At 46.8% G+C, this 23,185-nt stretch overlaps 1 protein-coding gene across 2 annotated transcripts in view; it reads left to right on the top strand.

Moving 5' to 3' along the window:
• The first annotated feature begins 18,314 nt into the window (after window positions 1-18,314).
• aida (axin interactor, dorsalization associated) overlaps window positions 18,315-23,185 on the top strand; it is a 52,843-nt gene continuing 47,972 nt past the window's right edge. Inside the window, exons 1-2 of one of the 2 annotated variants that reach the window (XM_060914161.1) lie at window positions 18,315-18,353; window positions 18,424-18,718. In XM_060914161.1, the coding sequence (XP_060770144.1) occupies window positions 18,612-18,718 (107 nt within the window). In that variant the 5' untranslated portion in view covers window positions 18,315-18,353; window positions 18,424-18,611. Of the gene's footprint in view, window positions 18,719-23,185 lie in introns of both variants that reach the window. The other variant, XM_060914160.1, reaches the window with a different exon arrangement.

Below are 23,185 nucleotides of genomic sequence, written 5' to 3'. Positions count from 1 at the left end.
GTTTCCTCCGGGTGCTCCGGTTTCCCCCACAGTCCAAAGACATGCAGGTTAGGTTAACTGGTGACTCTAAATTGACCGTAGGTGTGAATGTGAGTGTGAATGGTTGTCTATGTGTCAGCCCTGTGATGACCTGGCGACTTGTCCAGGGTGTACCCCGCCTTTCGCCCGTAGTCAGCTGGGATAGGCTCCAGCTTGCCTGCAACCCTGTAGAAGGATAAAGCGGCTGGAGATAATGAGATGAGATGAGAATAAACAATATAATATACAATATCTATAATGCAGTATGCATTATAAATACATATGCTATCAACAATATAAACAGTACACCATATACAGTACAGACAATATGCAGGATATTTACAGACAATGCACGATATGCAAAAAAATATACACGACAGTCAGTGTACAACAGAGTGCAGGGTGGTAGTGCAAACGGGAGCATGTTACAGGAGGTACAAATTGTACAAGAGAATAATGGCAAGGATGGTTCAGGTCAGCTAATTATGATGTTGATGGCACGGGGAAAGAAGCTGCTCTTCTGTCTGGTTCACAGTGCTTTATAGCACCTGCTGGAGGGGAGGAGTTGGAAGAGGTTGTGAGCAGGGTGTGAGGAGTCCTTAACGATTTTCTCTGCCCATTTCCTGGTTCATGAGATGTACAAATCCTGGAGGCTGGGTATGGGAGTACCGATGATCCTTTCTGCTGACCTTACTGTTCGCTGCAGTCTGTTCCTGTCCTGTTCTGTGGCTGCTCTGAACCAGACTGTGATGGCTGTGCACAGGATGGATTCAGTGACAGCAGTGTAGAACTGTATCAGCAGCTCCTGCAACAGACCATACTTCCTGAGTTGCAGCAGAAAGTACATCTTCTGCTTGGCTTTTTTAAGGATGGATTTGATGTTGGATTCCCACTTCAGCTCGTGTGAAATGGTAGCTCCCAAGAACTTAAAGGTCTCCACAGTTGACACAGAGCTGTTGGATATTGTGAAGGGGAGTATCGTCAAAGAGGTGTCTCCTGAAGTTCACTATCATCTCCACCGTCATGAGCATGTTCAGCTCCAAATTATTCTGACTGCACCAGAGCACCAACTGTTCGACCTCCTGCCTGTATGCAGGCTTGTCACCATCTTGGATAAGGCCTATGACTGTAGTGTCATCTGCAAATTTCAGGAGTTTAACAGTTGGGTCCATGGAGGTGCAGTTGTTAGTGTAAAGAAAGAAGAGCAGTGGGGAGAGGATGCATCCCTGAGGAGCACCAGTGCATGCCTGACCGCATGCCTGAAGTGACTTCCCCCAGCCTTACTTGCTGTTCCCTGCTTGTCAGGAAGCTGATGATCCACTGACATATGGCAGGTGAGACATTGAGCTTGGACATTTTGGAGAGGATTTCTGGAATTATGGTGTTGAATGCCGAGCTGAAGTCTACAAACAGGATGACCTTCTGATAATTACAATTTTTAATCTCATGATAATGAGATCCTATTTTTTAATAATGAGTTGGTATTAGAATATCATCATCTTGTTCTGTTCTCTTTATATTATCTGTGTATTTGTACATAATATTTTGACTGTTGCAAACTTGGTGCATGAACATCTCCACATATCATCATTTCCATCTGCTGTCACAGAGCCTCCTTTGTTCCTTCTCATGCCAGTGGAGCGTCCAGACTAATGGAAGGGACCAGAATGTTCTGGTGTGGACAACCCTTATCTGTTTTTACATCATTGGTTCAAACCAGTTCTTTCTTTTCTGTTCTTTGTGTGATCATTTTTGTATAAATATTGTTCAGTGATTTATTCAACTTTGGATGGAGTAAAGATTGACAACTGCTGCATGTCTCGTTTTCTTGTTCTCTGAGCATGGTGGTGTAGTGGTTAGTACTGTTGCCTCACAGCAAAAAAGTTCTGGGTTCGAGCCCAGTGGTTGACAGAGGCCTTTCTGTGTGGAGTTTGCATGTTCTCCATGTGTCTGTGTGGATTTCCTCTGGGTGCTCTGGTTTCCCTCACAGTCCAAAGACATGGAGTTAGGCTAATTGGTTACTCCAAATTGTCCATGACCAAAAGCAGTGCAGCAGAGGAGTGGCTAGCCGACTATAATTGCTTAGCCAAGAAACCCTAGGAAAGGGACCCAACCCAGAACACAGTGGACGGACAAAGAAGAGAATGATGACTTTACTTAGCAGATGTTCTTATCCAGAGTGACATACAATATACCCAGAACAGCCTGGGGAGCAGGTGAGTGCCTAAGGATAGGGGGTCAAGGGCACTTCAGCCATTCCTGCTAGTCCAGGGAATCAAACCAGTGACCTTTCAGTCCCAAAGCTGCTTCTCTAACCATTAAGCTCTGGCTTCCCATGACTTAGTAGCTCATAAATATCTTCTTCTTCTTTTGGCTGCTCGTTTAGGGGTCACCACAGCGGATCGTTTGTCTCCATTGCTCCCTGTCTTCTGCATCCTTCTCTACCACACCTGCCACTTTCATGTCCTCTCTCACCACATCCATGTATCTCCTCTTTGGCTTTCATTGTTTTTGTGTGCCAGGCAGCTCCATCCTCAACATTCTCCTTCCAACATGCTCTGCATCTCTTCTCAGGATGTGTCCATACCATCTCAGTCTCATCTCTCTTAGATAAATTCCCAAGCTGTCCACATGTGCTGTCCCTCTGATGTGCTCGTTCCTTATCCTGTCCAACCTTGTTACTCCCATCGCAAACCTTAACATCCTCAACTCCGCCACCTCCAAATTTGCCTCCTGTCTCTTCGTTAAGGGTATGGTCTCCAATCCATACATCACAGCTGGTCTCACTACTGTCTTATACAGCTTACCTTTCACTGAATTATAATTATATGATAATGAGATACTACAGTGGTGCTTGAAAGTTTGTGAACCCTTTAGAATTTTCTATATTTCTGCATAAATATGACTGAAAACATCATCAGATTTTCACACAAGTCCTAAAAGTAGATAAAAAGAACCCAGTTAAACAAATGAGACAAAAATATTATACTTGGTCATTTATTTATTGAGGAAAATGATCCAATATTACATATCTGTGAGTGGCAAAAGTATGTGAACCTCTAGGATTAGCAGTTAATTTGAAGGTGAAATTAGAGTCATGTGTTTTCAATCAATGGGATGACAATCAGGTGTGAGTGGGCACCCTATTTTATTTAAAGAACAGGGATCTATCAAAGTCTGATCTTCACAACACATGTTTGTGGAAGTGCATCGTGGCATGAACAAAGGAGATTTCTGAGGACCTCGGAAAAAGCATTGTTGACGCTCATCAGGCTGGAAAAGGTTACAAAACCATCTCTAAAGAGTTTGGACTCCACCAATCCACAGTCACACAGATTTTGTACAAATGGAGGAAATTCAAGACCATTGTTATCCTCCCCAGGAGTGGTCGACCAACAAAGATCACTCCAAGAGCAAGGTGTGCAATAGTCGGCGAGGTCACAAAGGACCCCAGGATAACTTCTAAGCAACTGAAGGCCTCTCTCACATTGGCTAATGTTAATGTTCATGAGTCCACCATCAGGAGAACACTGAACAACAATGGTGTGCATGGCAGGGTTGCAAGGAGAAAGCCACTGCTCTCCAAAAAGAACATTGCTGCTCATCTACAGTTTGCTAAAGATCATGTGGACAAGCCAGAAGGCTATTGGAAAAATGTTTTGTGGACGGATGAGACAAAAATAGAACTTTTTGGTTTAAATGAGAAGCATTATGTTTGGAGAAAGGAAAACACTGCATTCCACCATAAGAACCTTATCCCACCTGTGAAACATGATGGTGGGAGTATCATGGTTTGGGCCTGTTTTGCTGCATCTGGGCCAGGATGGCTTGCCATCATTGATGGAACAATGAAATCTGAATTATACCAGCAAATTCTAAAGGAAAATGTCAGGACATCTGTCCATGAAGTGAATCTCAAGAGAAGGTGGGTCATGCAGCAAGACAATGACCCTAAGCACACAAGTGGTTCTACCAAAGAATGATTAAAGAAGAATAAAGTTAATGTTTTGGAATGGCCAAGTCAAAGTCCTGACCTTAATCCAATGGAAATGTTGTGGAAGGACCTGAAGCGAGCAGTTCATGTGAGGAAGCCCACCAACATCCCAGAGTTGAAGCTGTTCTGTACGGAGGAAAGGGCTAAAATTCCTCCAAGCCAGTGTGCAGGACTGATCGACAGTTACCGAAAATGTTTAGTTGCAGTTATTGCTGCACAAGGGGGTCACACCAGATACTGAAAGCAAAGGTTCACATACTGTACTTTTGCCACTCACAGATATGTAATATTGGATCATTTTCCTCAATAAATAAATGACCAAGTATAATATTTTTTGTCTCATTTGTTTAACTGGGTTCTCTTTATCTACTTTTCGTACTTGTGTGAAAATACGATGATGTTTTCGGTCCTATTTATGCAGAAATATAGAAAATTCTAAAGAGTTCACAAACTTTCAAGCACCACTGTATGTCATAATTATGGGAAACTCATATTTATGAGCTACTCTCATAAATATGAATTTCCCATAATTATGACATAGTATCTCATTATCATATTATCATTCAGTATCTCACAATTATGGCATACCATCTCATAATTATCTCAGCTCATAATAATTTAAATTTTTATAGCGCCCTTCTCTAAACCCAAGGTCGCTTTACAATGATAGGGGTAAAAAAATGTCCACCAAATAAAGGTCAGATGTCATTCCAATGGTGTAGCAGCCACAGTCCCACCAAAAGGCGCACAAAAACAAGTCCCACACCTCCAGCACAGCCACCGCAACAGCACCGGGCAACATCACTTGGAATGCCATGCCATGGATCCAGAAAGCAAGCACAGATGCACCGCCACACAGAGTGCTGGTATGTCCCAAACCGCCTGCACAGCCGCCACCGAGCAACATCACTCGGAACATCACGTCAAGCACTAAAGCACCGCTGCACAGATCGCTGGACAACCACAATGTTAAAATGAGCAACGAGCTCACTGCAGTCCATAGTGAGGAGCACAGGCATCACCCACGGCGAACCAAGGCCTGGAGGGAACCGACGCCCAAAACTGGGTCTGGAGCTACACCACAACCGGCAGGCAAAAACACTCAAACAAAAACAAACATCAAACTACACAAACACCAAAAAGAAAAACAAAAGAGAAAATAAAATTAAATAAAAAATACAAAGCTCTGGTGAGAAGCGGCAGCCAGAACGCGCACAGCATACTCTCAACCGGAAACATAAATGAAAAGCTTTAGTGCATAATAATGTCATAATTTTTAGAACTATAAAATAGTAAGCCTTTATGATGACTGTGGCAGCAGGGGCGTGGTCAAGCATCGGTCTGTGACCGGAGGGCAGAGTCAGGGAAGGTAAGTGGCAGAATCACTGCACCTGATGTCAATTAATGTGTTTGTGTCTTCCCCAGTGACCGTGCCCTATTTAAGGAGAGAGAGCGAGAGCAGGGGGAGCTCTCTCCCCAACCAGACGACTGATGTGTGTGCGTGTGTCTGAGTGTCTGGGAGAGTGTGACGCTGAAAAGTGTCACAATAAAAAGAGTTTTGTGAACTCAGTTCTGGCCTGCCGTCCTTCTGTGCTCCACCCACCCATACGAACTGTCACAGTGGTGCTGAAACCCGGGATGAGCACAGAAGAGAACAGCCCTATGGAGTCCTCCCCCTTCGCAGACCTGATCCACGCCCTCACCACGGCCCAACAGAGCCAGCACCAGGCACTGCTCGCCCTCTGAAAGGAGCAAGAACAACAGTTTGAGGCCCTGGTGCTGGCGCAACAGGAAGATCATTGGGCGTTCCGGCACCTCCTCGTGTCGGCGGGGTCCACCAACTCCACCGCCGCGGGCCCTTTCCCCCCTCACCCTCACGAAGATGGGCCCGCAGGACGACCCCGAGGCCTTCCTCACGCTCTTTGAGCAGGTAGCCAAGACCTCGGGGTGGCCAGTGGAACAGCGCGTGGCGCACCTCCTCCCCCTGCTAACGGGAGAGGCACAGCTGGCCGCGCTACAGTTCCTCGCCGACCGCCAGCTGGCCTACGCGGACCTTCACCGGGCCATCCTCCAGCGTGTGGGGCGCACCCCCGAGCAACAACATCAGCGCTCCCGCGCTTTGCGCTTGGAGGAAGTCGGCTGGCCGTTCGCGTTTGGCCAGCAACTCCAGGACGCCTGCTGGCAGTGGTTGAGGGCCGACAACTGCGATGCCGAGGGACTCATCGACCAGGTGGTACTGGAGCAGTTCGTCGCACGTTTACCAGCAGGAACCGCAGAGTGGGTCCAGTGCCACGGCCCGGCATCGCTGGATCAGGCAATCGAGCTGGCAGAGGACCATTTGGTGGCTGTCCCGACGGCAGGACAGCAGACAACCTCATCTCTCCTCTCTCTCTCCCCCTCCTCCTGTGACTCCTCCTCGCCCCATTCCCCCACCGCGGAGGCGGGGGCCGGCGCCACCTCAGCCGGCCCGCCGCACCCGCGGTGCCCTCCCATTTCTCCCTTCTGTGTCTGTCTCTCTGCCCCCTCAGGTGAGTGAGCCCCAGAGCACTAGTGCAGAGAGGAAGCCCGGGCCGGTTTGCTGGCGCTGCGGGGAGCCGGGCCACCTCCAACAGCAGTGCTCGGTGATGGAGGTGGGCGCGGTGGTTCGGATCCCCGACACGCCAGGAGCCGCCCTCGATCGGGCCGGAGCATATCGCATACCGGTGAGTATCCAAGGGGATACATATCAGGTGTTGGTGGATTCTGGTTGTAATCAGACCTCAATCCACCAAAGCCTGGTGCAAGACGAGGCATTGGGGGGAGCACAATTGGTGGTGTTGTGTGTGTGCACAGGGATGTTCACAACTACCCTCTAGTGTCGGTCCACATTCTTTTTCGAGGGGAAAAATTTATAGTGAAGGCGGCGGTTAATCCTCGCCTTACCCACTCGATAATTTTGGGGACTGATTGGCTGGGATTTGGGGAGTTAATGAGTCATCTAGTGAAGAGTGGGTCCTGCCATAGTTTAACAGGGGGAGGTCCCGGTGTCGCTTTGGCGGGAGCAGCTGTCACAGAGCCGTCTACATCATCTCCGCGTCAGAGTGAGGAGCCGTCGGCTCCTCCTCTCTCTATTGGGGAATCCCTCTCGGATTTTCCATTAGAGCAGTCGCGAGACGAGACTCTGCGGCATGCATTTGGCCAAGTGAGAGTAATCGATGGTCAAACGCTCCAGCCAAACGCCACCCCGACTTTCCCCTACTTCGTGATTATGAAGGATAGATTATACCGAGTGACGCAGGACACTCAAACTAAAGAGCGAGTCATGCAGCTTTTGATTCCAAAGAGCCGCCGGAAATTGGTATTTCAGGCGGCTCACTTTAATCCCATGGCTGGACACTTGGGGCAGGATAAAACACTAGCCCGAATAATGTCCCGGTTCTATTGGCCAGGGATTCGCGGTGATGTCCGTAGGTGGTGTACGGCATGCCGCAAATGCCAGTTAGTAAATCCAGTGGCCATTCCAAAAGCACCTTTGCGCCCTCTGCCGTTAATCGAGACCCCATTCGAAAGAATTGGGATGGATCTCGTCGGGCCATTAGATCGGTCAACACGAGGGTACCACTTTATATTAGTTCTGGTGGACTATGCAACGCGATACCTGGAAGCGGTGCCTCTTCGCAATATCTCAGCACGCAGTATTGCGGAGGCGCTCTTCCGCGTTATCTCCCGAGTTGGAATCCTGAAAGAGATTCTGACTGACCAAGGCACCTCGTTTATGTCATGTACACTGAACGAACTGTATGGGTTGTTGGGTATTAAGCCGATCCGGACCAGCGTGTATCACCCACAAACAGACGGTTTAGTTGAACGGTTCAATCGCACCCTCAAGAATATAATTAAAAAATTCGTAAGTGAGGACGCACGTAATTGGGACAAATGGCTCAAACCCTTGCTATTTGCAGTGCGAGAGGTCCCCCAAGCCTCCACGGGGTTCTCCCCATTTGAATTGTTATATGGGCGTAAGCCGCACGGCATTCTAGATATGCTGAGGGAAAATTGGGAGGAGGGACCTTCACCAAGTAAAAATGAAATCCAATACGTTATTGACCTGCGCGCAAAACTCCACACACTCACGCACCTAACTCAGGAGAATTTGCGGCAGGCCTAAGAACAACAAACCCGCCTGTACAACAAGGGTACGCGCCTTAGGGAGTTCACACGGGGAGATAAGGTACTCGTACTGTTGCCCACATCGAGCTCCAAATTAGTCGCCAAGTGGCAAGGACCCTTTGAGGTCACACGGCGGGTCGGGGACGTCGACTATGAGGTGAAGCGAACGGACAGGGGTGGGGCGCTACAGATTTACCACCTCAACCTACTCAAACTCTGGAACCCAACGGCTCTCTACATACCTGCAAAGAAACAACTTCATTGATACATCAGTGCAGAAGGCTGGGATCCAGGGGTTCTCAGGATGCATGGAGCATGCCAATATGATCTGGCATCAGATACAATTGGCCAAGAAAGAGCGTAGAGACCTGCATGTGATCTTTCTAGACCTTGCAAATGCCTTTGGGTCAGTCCCTCACAACATCTTGTGGATAGCCTTCAGTTACTTTGGGGTACCAGAGCACATCACAAAATTGGTCAAGGGCTACTTTCAGGATCTCCAGTTTTGTATAATGGTTGAAAACACCACCACTGCCTGGCAACATCTGGAAATTGGCATCATGGCAGGCTGCACAATTTCACCGTTGGCCTTCATCATGGCTATGGAACTAATAATACGGGCATCTCGTTGGGTGGTGGGAGGTGAGAGGACCAAGAGTGGCCTGCGTCTTCCACCAGTAAGGGCCTACATGGACAACATGACCATCATTACAACAACAAAACCTTGCACCAGACGATTGCTCCACAAACTCTAAGAAAACATCGAATGGCCAAGAATGCAATTCAAATCAAGCAAGTCATGCAGCATCTCCATTGTGGAAGGCCAACTAAGAGGCGAGCAATTTTACATCAGCGAGGAACCAATTCCAACAGTCCTCGAGAAGCCCAGTAAGAGCCTTGGGCGATGGTATAATGCAGACCTCAAAGACACTCAGCAACTTCAGCAACTTCAGCAGGATGTGGCTAATGGCCTTAAGCAAATTATTGACCATGTACGAGGTTTCACTTAGCCATGCCAATCGCTTGGAAAGGCTAGTGAACACGTATGTGAGGAAATGGCTTGGGCTTCCGAAGTGCGTCAGCAGTGTTGGACTGTACTGTAAAGGAGCCCTGTCACTGCCTATCTCAAGTCTGGTGGAAGATTTTAAGTGTGCGAAGGTGAGGCTGGACATGTCCCTTGCCGACTCCTGGGACCCCATGGTAAGAGGTGCCGCTCCTACCCTAGCAACTGGGAGGAAGTGGACCCCTGCCACAGCAGTGCTACAGGCCAAATCTGCCCTCCTGCACCGGGACGTAGTGGGCCACGTCCAACAAGGAAGAGCAGGATTCGGCCTTGGAGCTATGACACCTCTCTGGCAGAAGGCATCTATAACTGAGCGTCGCACTTTGGTGGTGGAGGAAGTGCGACGACAGGAAGAAGCAGCCAGATGCTCCAAAGCTGTGGCACAAGCCAAACAGGGCCGCTGGATGAGGTGGGAGGGGGTTGAGAGGAAGAAACTAACATGGAGCGAGCTTTGGGGCATGGAGTCCAACCGGTTGAGTTTCATCATCTGAGCTACATATGATGTCCTACCCTCTCCCACTAATCTGCGCCTGTGGCTTGGAAAGGACCCATCTTGCCCCCTGTGTACAACCCCTGCAACACTCAAACACATTCTGGTTGGCTGCAAGACTAGCCTCACTCAAGGCAGATACACTTGGAGACATAACCAAGTTCTCAAGTGTTTGGCCGACAAACTTGAGCGCAAGAGAGTAGCAACTAACAGCAAGCTCGTCAGCATCCAGAATGCGCACAGTCACCAGCCATTGTTTGTGCAGGAGGGAGATAAGCATGGGGGGGCCCTCAAGCGTGGATCTGTCCCCACTGAATGCAGCCAGGGACTGGCAGATGAGAGTGGATCTAGACCAGAGGCTCATCTTCCCTCCAGAGATTGCAATAACAACCCTTTGTCCAGATATCTTCCTCTGGTCTAATTCCTGCCGGCTCGCCTACATCATTGAGCTAACAGTTCCCTGGGAGGATGCCCTTGAAGAAGCCTTTGAGCGCAAGAAGCTGCGTTATTCTGACCTTGCAGCTGAGGCAGAGGACAAAGGTTGGAAGATAAGGGTGCGTCCAGTGGAGGTGGGCTGCAGGGGCTTTGTGGCAAGCACAACAGCAAAGCTCCTTAGGGAGATTGGAGTCAGGGGGCAGGCGCACAGACAAGCCATCAAAGAACTGGCCAACACTGCAGAGAGAACAAGCCATTGGTTATGGCTGAAGAGAGGCGATACCATCTGGGCTGCTAGGAACAGCTAGCAGTGGGACACACACCCAGGCCTGATCAACCTGTGGTGGGCCTGCCTCAGCAGAGGGTGTATTGTGTTAAGTGGTCGAAACACCCAGTGACGCTCAGGTACACAACTGACGATGTGTCCCGCTGTAAAAGCTGTGTAGCACCCACCCGTCCTACAAATGGTACAAATACTAGGGATATGTAACATCAAGTCCTTTCAATGAATCAAGCCAAGTGGCAAGGACCCTTTGAGGTCACACAGCGAGTCGGGGACGTTGACTATGAGGTGAGGCGAACGGATAGGGGTGGGGCGCTACAGATTTACCAACTCAATCTGCTCAAACTCTGGAACGAGGAGGTCCCCGTGGCGTTGGTGTCGGTGGTTCCGGAGAAGGCGGAGCTGGGGCCGGAGGTTCAAAAGGGAACATTGGCATCACGTACCTCTCCGGTCCCCTGTGGAGACCACCTCTCCCCGACCCAACTCGCGGAGGTTGCCCAGTTGCAGACCGAGTTTTCGGATGTGTTCTCACCCCTGCCCGGCCACACCAACCTCATAGAGCACCACGTTGAGACGCCCCCGGGGGTGGTAGTGCGTAGCCGCCCTTATAGGCTACCCGAACACAAGAAAAAAGTGGTTCGGGAAGAACTCGAGGCCATGCTCGAAATGGGCATCGTCGAGGAGTCCCACAGTGACTGGAGCAGCCCAGTGGTCTTGGTACCCAAGGCCGATGGGTCAGTCCGGTTCTGTGTAGACTATAGAAAAGTCAACGCGGTGTCTAAATTCGATGTGTACCCAATGCCTCGTATTGATGAGTTGCTCGATCGACTAGGCACGGCTCGCTTTTACTCGACACTGGATTTAACAAAGGGTTATTGGCAGATCCCCTTGACTCCATTATCCCGGGAAAAAACGGCCTTTTCCACACCGTTTGGCTTACACCAATTTGTCACACTTCCTTTTGGGCTGTTTGGGGCGCCCGCTACGTTTGAGCGGCTGTTGGATAGGGTCCTCCGCCCCCACGCCACCTATGCGGCCGCCTACCTCGACGACATTATTATTTATAGTAATGACTGGCCGAGGCACCTCGAACATCTGAGGGCCATCCTTAGGTCGCTGAGGCGAGCGGGTCTCACAGCCAACCCGAAGAAGTGTGCGATTGGGTGGGTAGAAGTACAGTATCTGGGCTTCCACTTGGACAATGTGTAGGTGCGTCCCCAAATTAACAAGACAGCAGCAATTGCGGTCTGCCTGAGGCCCAAGACCAAAAAGGGGGTGAGACAGTTCCTGGGGCTGGCTGGCTATTGTTATAGGTTTATACCTAATTATTCAGACGTCACCAGCCCGCTGACTGATCTGACTAAAATGGGGGCACCAGATCCGTTCCAGTGGACGGAGCAATGCCAGTGGGCTTTTTCTGAGGTAAAGGCTGCACTGTGTGGGGGTCCACTTTTACACTCCCCTGACTTTTCTCTCCCCTTTATGTTACAGACGGATGCGTTGGACAGAGGGCTGGGGGCTGTTTTGTCCCAGGAGGTGGAGGGGGAGGATTGCCCAGTACTGTATATCAGTCGGAAGCTGTTGGTGCGTGAGGGGCGCTACAGCACCATTGAGAAAGAGTGCCTGGCAATGAAGTGGGTGGTCCTCGCCCTCCGTTACTACCTGCTGGGATGCCCTTTCACCCTCTGTTTGGACCATGTGCCCCTCCAGTGGCTCCACCGCATGAAGGACGCCAACGCGCGGCTCACCCGTTGGTATCTGGCACTCCAACCCTTTAACTTCAAGGTGATCCACAGGCTGGGGGCGCAGATGGTCATGGCGGACTTCCTCTCCCGTCAAGGGGGGGGAGTGGGCTGCAGGCCGGACGGCCGCCCGGCCTGAGTCGGGCGGTGGGGGTATGTGGCAGCGGGGGCATGGTCAAGCATCGGTCTGTGACTGGAGGGCAGAGTCAGGGAAGGTAAGTGGCAGAATCACTGCACCTGATGTCAATTAATGTGTTTGTGTATCTTCCCCAGTGACCGCGCCCTATTTAAGGAGAGAGAGCGAGAGCAGAGGGAGCTCTCTGCCCAACCAGACGACTGATGTGTGTGCATGTGTCTGAGTGTCTGGGAGAGTGTGACGCTGAAAAGTGTGACAATAAAAAGTTTTGTGAACTCAGTTCTGGCCTGCCGTCCTTCTGTGCTCCACCCACCCATACGAACCGTCACAATGACATAGGCTAATAGCATAATTATGAGATGTGTTCTCCATCCATCCATCCATCCATCTGTAGCCGCTTATCCTGTCCTACAGGGTCGCAGGCAAGCTGGAGCCTATCCCAGCTGACTATGGGCGAGAGGCGGGGTACACCCTGGACAAGTCGCCAGGCCATCACAGGGCTGACACATAGACACAGACAACCATTCACACCTATGGTCAACTTAGAGCTGGGTCAATCCATGTGAAATCACCAGAGGCCTCGCCACTGACCATCTCAGATTTGCTTCATACTTTCTGGAAATATTGTCAGTGTGCCTAATAAATAGTGTACAAAATTTTAGGCTTGTCCCTTCATTAGTTTCTGAGATATAGTGGCTTTAAAAAAGGGGCGTGGCCCCAATTTCACTATTAAAACGCGTGCTACAGAAAACGGACCTAAATTCCATAAGTCATTACTTTTAAACTATTCATGCAAGATACATGAAATTTTCAAGCATTGTTCTTCAATGCCAGACGCCTTTAAATACTAAAATAGAAAGTTCACGGTTCAATATTTGCCAAGTTATGGCTTGCTGAAAATCATTAAAAAATGTGCTTTGGAGCAACTTTGATGCCCCATATCTCCACATTAAAGCACACCAGAGCTTTCAAATTTTCTTATTTATTACTCATGTTATAGTACTCTTTAGGCAACTAGGTATGTGTTCAAAAGAAATCAACCTTTCTGATTTATTAGGCTTTAAAAAATACATTTTGCACCTATAATTCAAATGCATATTACAAATGTATGACAAGGTCTACCATAAAAACAATTATACCACTGGAAAGAGCTTGTTTTGATTAGCAAATGCACAAAATATGAAGTTGGTACCCTAAACCAAACTATATATATTAAGGTATCAAGTACGGCATTGTTTTACGATAGATGGAAATGCTGTTTTAAGGCATATAATCTACTAGCAGACAAAATATCAAAACATCATTTCATTGCCAAAGACCAGAGTGGATATTTGAAGAATTTGAAGGAAAATCTGTCAGCGGATGAATGTATGATGCTTTTGGATTTTGCCGAAAACTATTCATTCTGTGTACAGGATCCTGCCCAGGGATACCACTGGGACAACAGCCAATGCACTCTTCATCCATTTGCAGTGTACATTAGAGCAAAGAATGAAGATGGTACAAAAGTAACGAAATGCATCTCTATCTGCATAATAAGTGACTGCCTTAAGCATGATACAGGGGCCGTGCATGTATTCTTAAAAAAGGTTTTACCATATGCATGCCATTTACATCCCCAGCTGAAAAAGGTCATTTACTTCAGTGATGGATCAGCAGCCCAATACAAAAACTATAAAAATTTCACAAATCTAATAAAGCATGCAGACGATTTTGGACTTTTGGCAGAATGGCATTTCTTTGCCACTTCTCATGGTAAATCACCCTGGGATGGTATTGGAGGCACTGTAAAGTGGTCAGCAGCTCGAGCTAGCTTACGGGCAGTCACGAGTGATCACATACTAACCCCATCTGATCTGTTTTTGTGGACAGAAAAACATATCAAGAACATCCATTTCATCTGGGTTGGTACAGGGGAAGTTATGGAGAGTGGAAAAGCATTGGAGACAAGATTTTCAAGGTCAGCTACTATTCCTGGAACAGGAGACAACCACTCATTCGTTCCAATCATGTCCAACCAGCTGTAGGTCAGCAGGGTGTCAGGTGGTCCTAGCTTCATTGTGGATATGAGTGGGAAATGGCCCCTGTTAAATTATTATTAAATGTTTATTTGATATGGACATAGCAATAACATTGGACAAACCAGATGCATTGTTTGAGTGTTTTAGCACAAGTGCTAATTTACAACACCAGTCCACAGGAGGCTTTTATAAAAATAAAAAAAATAAAAATAAAAATAAAAACATTCAAATATGAAAATAAAGAAGAAACAACCAGAAAAGAGATAAAAGAGAAAAAGAGAGACAAATTTCGAGGCAAAGACATTTTGAACAAACCAGTCAGCCAACTACAAGACTTAATGTGTACACTGTTGTGTACATTTTAGCCATTGTTTTAGTCCTTTGTAAAAAACATTTCTATTTGTTTCCAGCTTCAACTCTGTGGGTAGAGAATTCCAGAGTTTTGCCCCCTTTACAGAGAGGGCAGACTGACAGAAAGAAGTCCTGCATCTTGGAACTAAACAATCACCACTAGTGACAGCTCTCGTAACTCTGTGAGAACTCTGGCACCTAATGGCCAACTCAGAGAACAGTGTTGGCATATGATTATTTAAGCATTTGAAGAAGAATGTAAGAATATTAAAATTAATAAAATTATCAAAGGTAAAAAGCTTATGTTTCTTTAATATGTGGCAATGATGCCATTTCACTTGTTTCTGGTCCATGATTTTAATTGTTTGCTTAAATATTGAGACTATGGGTTTCATAGTGGTAGAGGACGCCTGTGACCATGAGGTAATACAGTATGATAAATGAGAGAAAATCCTTGCATGCATGTATAGCTTTGCAGCTTTCATTGACAGGTTTCTTCTAATAAGGCGGAAGCAGTTCAGATTTGGTTTGACCTTATCACAAATGTGTTTAACCTGACTATCAAATTTTAAATATTTGTCCAGGATAATACCTAGATACCTCACCTCATTTACAGCATCAATGATTTCTCCCTTGATCATAACCTTAAATGCATCATGGTTAGAGGGGTTATTATGGATGGAAAAACATATGGTCACAGTTTTTTTAACATTAAGGGTTAAATGAGATAGCTCAAGCCACTCAGATATATGAACCAAAGCCTGCGTCAGGCGTTCGCTAGCCAGACTGGATGTTTTGGCAGACACATGGATAATTGTGTCATCAGCATACATCTGGCAGTTAACACCTGGGCAGCAGCTTGGTAGGTCATTGATATACATGGAAAACAGCAATGGGCCCAGCACTGATCCCTGTGGTACACCCATGCTGCTTCCATGTACATCAGACTTTACCCCATTAATCCTAACACACTGCTGTCAAATCAGCAGTCTCTCTGGCAGATACAATTCCTGGTAAATATGTTGTATGTTTGTATGACAGACAATGGTGGATAAGCAACATTCGTGCATTATCAGAGGAGGAACAAGACGTACAAGTAACATTTATGCATCCTGTGAAGGAAATTTAGTGAATGAACATTCCTATTCTCTGTGCTTCTGTGTGTTGAGGTCAAGTGGCCTAGTGTACTGAGAAAAGTTGTTTTCCCCACATGCTGTAATCGCCTTTCTGTGCCCTTGGCTGGTGATAAGCAGGGTGTCTGAGTTCTCCCTAACCACGCATTCGCCTGCACATCCCAGAGCACGCCAGGTGCACGCTTTAACAAAGCTTCATAGAAAATCTTGAGCCAATCACGTACAGATGCGAGCAGTAAGCGAATGTCTTTAGAGTATAATAGATAACAGCCACTAAGACACAACTCAGAGTGCACTCTTGACATCACCAGAGGTGGTGTCTTCTTCTTCTCTTCTTCTTTTTTCCTTTCCTGTTTCATATGATCTACTATAATAAATAACTGAAAAGACAACTGCTAAGCGTTCTGAAGTGTTTATTAGAAATTTCCATTACAATACTCATGGTCCCTCTCAGCCCAGGAGAGAGGATAACTGTTGGGTCCCTCTGGTGCATGTCATGAAAATCATTGATGCCCCACACATCAACTGGCAGGCAGTATAAACTTCCATCTGATGTGGAAAAGCAAATCAATACACTGTTTAAGCTCTTCAAATAAAGTATTTTAAGGTTGCTATTTTTCCTACACTGTAGGTTTATAATTGTATTGTAATATGCCTTAAAACAGCATTTCCGTCTATCGTAAAACATGCTGTACTTGATACCTTAATATTTATAGTTTTGTTTAGGGTACCAACTTCATATTTTGTGCATTTGCTAATCAATACAAGCTCTTTCCAGTGGTATAATTGTTTTTATGGTAGACCTTGTCATCCATTTGTAATATGCATTTGAATTATAGGCGCAAATTTTTTTTTTTAATTTTTAAAGCATAATAAATCAGAAAGTTTGATTTCTTCTGAACACATACCTAGCTGCCTAAAGAGTACTATAACATGAGTAATAAATAAGAAAATTTGAAAGCTCTGGTGTGCTTTAATGTGGAGATATGGGGCATCAAAGTTGCTCCAAAGCACATTTTTTTAATGATTTTCAGCAAGCCATGACTTGGCAAATATTGAACTGTGAACTTTCTATTTTGGTATTTAAAGGCGTCTGGCACTGAATAACAATCCTTGAAAAATTCATGCATCTTGCATGAATAGTTTAAAAGTAATGACTTATGGAAGTTAGGTCCATTTTCTGTAGCACTCGTTTTAATTGTGAAATTGGGCCCACGCCCCTTTTTTTAAAGCCCCTATATCTCAGAAACTAATGAAGGGACAAGCCTAAAATTTTGTACACTATTTATTGGGCACACTGACAATATTTCCAGAAAGTATGAAGCAAATCTGAGATGGTCAGTGGTGAACATTTTTCTAAATCTGGGCGGAATTACCCAGCCACCAGTTAACCTAACCTGCATGTCTTTGGGGGAAACCCATGCAGACGCGGGGAGAACATGCAAACTCCGCACAGAAAGACCCTCGTCACCCGCTGGGCTCAAACCCAGGACCTTCTTGCTGTGAGTCGACAGTGCTAACCACTACATCACCGTGCTTGCGTTCTCATTATTATGATATAGTATGGCGGCACGGGGCGGCACGGTGGTGTAGTGGTTAGCGCTGTCGCCTCACAGCAAGAAGGTCTGGGTTCGAGCCCCGTGACCGGCGAGGGCCTTTCTGTGCGGAGTTTGCATGTTTTCCCCGTGTCTGCGTGGGTTTCCTCCGGGTGCTCCGGTTTCCCCCACAGTCCAAAGACATGCAGGTTAGGTTAACTGGTGACTCTAAATTGACCGTAGGTGTGAATGTGAGTGTGAATGGTTGTCTGTGTCTGTGTGTCAGCCCTGTGATGACCTGGCGACTTGTCCAGGGTGTACCCCGCCTTTCGCCCGTAGTCAGCTGGGATAGGCTCCAGCTTGCCTGCGACCCTGTAGAACAGGATAAAGCGGCTAGAGATAATGAGATGAGATGAGTATGGCGGCACGGTGGTGTAGTGGTTAGCGCTGTCGCCTCACAGCAAGAAGGTTCGGGTCCGAGCCCTGTGGCCGGCGAGGGCCTTTCTGTGCGGAGTTTGCATGTTCTCCCCGTGTCTGCGTGGGTTTCCTCCGGGTGCTCCGGTTTCCCCCACAGTCCAAAGACATGCAGGTTAGGTTAACTGGTGACGCTAAATTGACCGTAGGTGTGAATGTGAGTGTGAATGGTTGTCTGTGTCTATGTGTCAGCCCTGTGATGACCTGGCGACTTGTCCAGGGTGTACCCTGCCTTTCACCCGTAGTCAGCTGGGATGGGCTCCAGCTTGCCTGCGACCCTGTAGAACAGGATAAAGCGGCTACAGATAATGAGATAGTATATGACTTCATTTTTGTCCTTCTGGTGTCCAGAACAGACTTCCCTCGATATGACACTCCTGATGTAAAGAAAAAAGAGAGAGAGAGAGAGAGAGAGAGAGAAAAGGAAACATTTTGATTGTCTTTAGGGACTTTTATTTTAAAACAGTAACCCATTTTCAGGTTACAGTTTCTTAGACAATTAACTTAACGAAGTCCAGAAGTTGACATGGTAAGAGAAGGTCTGAATAAAGATCAGAGTGAAATAAAATCACTTCTAAACTTGAACTTCTTGGCTGCAGGACGCTGACATCCGAGACATTCCGGTGTGTGTGCGCGCGCTGTCACGAGGGAAGCTGAATGCAGGATTCGGTTAAGTTCGGTTGCACGCGCACAACAACAAGGGCTTGGTCCGGGTGCAGCACGCGGCCGGATATTTAACACGGGCGCGCGATGTTTTATCTGAACCGGGTTCCTGCAGCTGGACAACATGGCAGATGTCAGCAAGACCGTGCAGAAATGGCATGCAAGTTTAAAAAAGGGCACGGACTTTGATTCGTGGGGGCAGCTGGTGGAGGCAGTTGATGAGTACCAAATGTGAGTGTTACCTTCTGCAGGCCGGCATGGGTAATGCTTTACTTTATTTTTCTTCTAAATACTTAATTTCAGCTCTCTGGCGCTTGAAATTTAATTTCTAATCCTAGTATCCGGTGTCACCCAGTCCTTTGTCTCCTTCTGAGTCTGGTTCCTCCAGATCAGGCTGACAACCGGCCCGAGAAAGCGGCTTTATCCGCGCTTTGGGTCAGAATTGGCTTGTTGCACAAACACTTCCGCATTCTTCTCTAGTTACTGTTCCTGCGTTTCCGGTTCATTCATTCATTCACTCCCCTCCCCTCCCCATATGGATGACTTTTTTTTTTTTTAAACAATCTTTTTATTAATAACATGGAATGTATACACACAAATGAGTACAGGGTTGCTTTACAATCAGGGTACAAAGTTTGTGTCACAGGGGTCCAAAATTCAAATTGATTCAAACTGGTTTTTGTACCGGTTTTTAAGTGAAGGACAAGTTAAAGAACAGATTTCAGGTAATTTTTTGACGTGTGTATGGTAGTTTTGTGTAATCTGCTATAAAATAAAGAAAAGTAGCAAAAAATAGCCTATGGCCCTTTTCCACTACCCTTTTTCAGCTCGCTTCAGCTCACTTCAGCCCGACACGGCTCGCGTTTCGACTACCAAAAACCAGCACGACTCAGCTCGTTTCAGCCCTGCTTAGCCCCTAAAACTCGCACCGTTTTGGGGTAGGGCTGAAGCGAGCCAAACCGTGCTGACTGAGGCTGGGGGCGTGAGCAGACACTCCCCTGTGCACTGATTGGTGAGGAGGAGTGTCCTCACATGCCCACACACGCCCCGCGAGCGCGCTGGGATCTGTAAACACCGCAAACCCGGAAGGAGAATAATTACGAATTACGAGAATTTCTGAAGCCTTATGCGCCTCGCCTCATCTATACACTCTTGCCAGTATCTGTCCGCGTTGTCAAGCCACAGCACCGAGACCAGCAACACTAACGACTCCATGTCCTCCATGTTTATTGTTTACTATTCGGGTCGTGAGACTACCGCTGAAAAGATCACTGAATCAGTGACATACAGAGCATCGTGGACGAGTTCGCGGAGCGCAAGGCTCGTCGTATGCCCTTCAAATAATGCGCGCAGTAGGCTATTGATGTTTTATTATGAGCCATGTACAGTATGTAGCTGAATGTTTTTTTGTTTCTGAGTTACATGCTCGTTTGAAGGACTTAATGTACAAAATAACATAGTTGCACCCCGTAGTGTTGAAATTGGTAAACACAGTGCATTCAGTGAGGTTTGCACCGCCCTCCTTTTATTTCTGACTCTTCCTGTCACTGCTGCAACCTCTGAGCGCTCATTCGTATGCCCTTCAAATAATGTGCGCAGTATAGGCTATTGATGTTTTATTATGAGCCATGTACAGTATCCTAATGTTTTTTGTTTCTGAGTTACATGTTCGTTTGAAGGACTTGATGTACTAAATAACATAGTTGCACCCGGTAGTGTTGAAATTGGTAAACACCGCAGTTGCGGACATTTTGTAGCCTAAAATGATGTTATGATAAGCTTTAATAAAGGGTCCGGTCATTGGCCCCGCCCCCGGCCCGGCTCTGACTTGTTCCGCCACTGTCACTGATGTCACTGTTTGCGCTGCTTAACGACATCACATGACGTCCACCCACTTTCGCTAACTCCACCCAATGTGTCCACCCACTTCCAGCCAGCACGGTTCAGCGCGGTTGTAGTCGAAATGCAACTCCAACAGCCCCGCTCAGCTCGACTCAGCTCGACTCGGCACGGCACGGCTCAGCCGCGTTTGTAGTGGAAAAGCGGCACTAGTAAACTAGACCCGCCCGCCTAGCGGCCAAAAATATTTTTGCCTAGCGAGTGGGTCTAGCCTCGCACCATATAAACAAAAACACCCCGGGCATCAAATCGCGCCCGCCAATCACAACGCAAGGTTTTTGTTTGGATTCTTTGGGCGGGCTTTTGCAGGAGTGACGACAAAGCTGCGCGACGCTGGAGAAAGCGCAGCAGGAAAGATGGCTACGGCTAGTGAACAATGTGCGTTTGACTCCGCTTTGGAATCAGTTTTAGAAGAATTAGACTTGGAGTTTTCGTTGAAACATGAGCAGGAAGAGGCTCTCCGCTCATTCCTTTTCAAGAAGGACGTTTTCGCTGTTTTGCCGACCGGCTATGGCAAAAGTCTGATCTACCAGCTGGCTCCGCTCGTAGCCAAAAGGATGGGGCTAGTTTGTGCAGTACGAAGAATTAATAAACAGCTTTGAAACATTACTTTTTGTTTCTTATTTTCCCGTTATTTTAAATTTAAGGGAAATTATTTCACCAAACACCACTAAATAAAAACTCTCAAAAACAGTTTAAGCAAACCCTTGAAAAACACTTGGGGAAAAAATGTGTATGTGGTACAGACTCCAAACTTGTGGTCATTATCTCCAAACTTATTAATATCTAGAACCTGTTTATTAATTAATACGCATTTTGAAAAATTATTTATTTCAAGGCCTCCCCCACTGCTTTCTGTCGCTCTGACTACGTCACAGTCACTCACTACGTTTACATGCACATAGAGAGAATCGAATTTCTGCCGTTGCTCGACTGAAATCGAAGTTCAAAATGCCATGTATACACCTTAATTCGGCTGAAATTGAACCGAACTTGATTTCTCGGAATCGAGCTACACGACCTAGTTTATGCGATTTCTGCCGAGCTACTTTGTGCATGTATACCCTATCGAGCTAGTTGTCGAGCTACTTACGGAAGTGACGAGTGACGAGACCACAAGCGGGAAACACAACAGCCTCGGTCGGCATGACAACGAATCATGACAACGGCATGAATCTTTTCTTTTTGTGGCATTGTTTGCACTGTTAAAATTTAGCTCACTTACTGTATCACCAAGTACATCTGTACAGCTGTTGCATAGCTGTGAATTGTGTACATAAACAAGTCACTGTATTTGTAACATCTGAAGAATGTCAATAAAAACAAAACAATTGAACTTTTTGTGTGTTTATTAAGACATAAGTTAAATTGTAAGCAAAAAAAATATTTTTTGTAAGCAAAAAATGGACTTTAGAAAAATATTATTGTGCAAAATAAGTTGTCTTACAAAATAGTGGTCTGTGCCGGACAGTTTGTAGCCATGCAGTCTGTTAGAGCAAGCCTAACAGCTTGAACACGGAACTGCTAGTGTTGCCAGATTGGGGGTTTTAAGTGCATTTTAGCGGATTTGAACATGTTTTGGGCTGGAAAACGTCAGCAGTATCTGGCAACACTATAGGTCTTCTTCATGACGACAACCGGAAGTGTACCAACAAGATGGGGCGTGTAGCGCCACGTGTGGCTTGGGTGCACAATGCACCTTGCACAATAGCCCGATTTCACTTGTGCATGTAGGATTGGATTTCTCTGGCACCCCTGCTGGGACCCTTTGCTCGATTACCAACAGCAGCTCGATTTGGACGTGCATGTAAACGTAGTCACTGTTGCGCTGATTGGTCAGAGCGTTGGCCTATTGAGGTATTTCACCTGACGTCACAGGGTCACGTGACGCCCCGGTGTCCGCCATTTTGGACGGCAAGCCAACTAATGTCAACAACAGTAGCTGGTATGTTACTGTAGCAGTGTTTACGTTCAGTCATTTGGATGACTGTTAAAACCTTTCAGTCTCAAGTTTTTCCTTTACTGGATTTACTAGTTTACTGAGCTAGCGTGTGCCCGCTGGCCGGCCGGCCGGCAGGCTGGCTAGTGCGTGCTAGCCAGGCTCCCGGCAGGCTGGCTAGCGCGCGCTAGCTCCCGGCTTGCCCGAGCGCGCTAGCTCAGTAAACTAGTAAATCCAGTAAAGGAAAAACTTGAGACTGAAGAGTTTTAACAGTCATCCAAATGACTGAACATAAACATTGCTACAGTAACATACCAGCTATGATGTTGTTGACATTAGCTAGTGCTAACAGCTAGTTGCTAATACACTGCTACAACTACACCGACCCTAATAATACAGTTCTTAGTCATTGCCTGGTAACAGCAAATTTATAACGGGCCATGTCTCAACAGACTAAGAAGTTATTTCAATGACATTTAATAACATTTTGTTTATCCTGAGGACCGAAAGTAAATGAAAATGTGAACAAACCTTAGCTGTAATCAGATGGCGACCACCGGCTCCAGGGATGACCCGCTGATGTAGGCATGTTACCCAGCCTGACACAAAATATTTGTAGGTATCCAAACTCGTATACGCTTTCAGATCAATGCCTGTGTATGGCGATGGGTTTTTAACGACACAGGTATACGGATCATGTGGGCCGAAGTCAGGTAAAGACGAGGGCTTCATGTACTTCCGTACGTCAGTGAACAATCCTGGTGGAAGAAGGTAAACGTCGTTCTCTAAGCCTGCTAACCTCAATTTTTGCAAATACCTCTCCCTCTGCTCGCCCTGTAAATGCCCTACGTCACTGGATA

The sequence above is a fragment of the Neoarius graeffei genome, chromosome 2 (genome assembly GCF_027579695.1).
Source record: "Neoarius graeffei isolate fNeoGra1 chromosome 2, fNeoGra1.pri, whole genome shotgun sequence".
Taxonomy (NCBI): domain Eukaryota; kingdom Metazoa; phylum Chordata; class Actinopteri; order Siluriformes; family Ariidae; genus Neoarius; species Neoarius graeffei.
The sequence above is the reverse complement of the archived record's forward strand: the minus strand, read 5'-3'. Positions and strand labels throughout refer to the sequence as shown.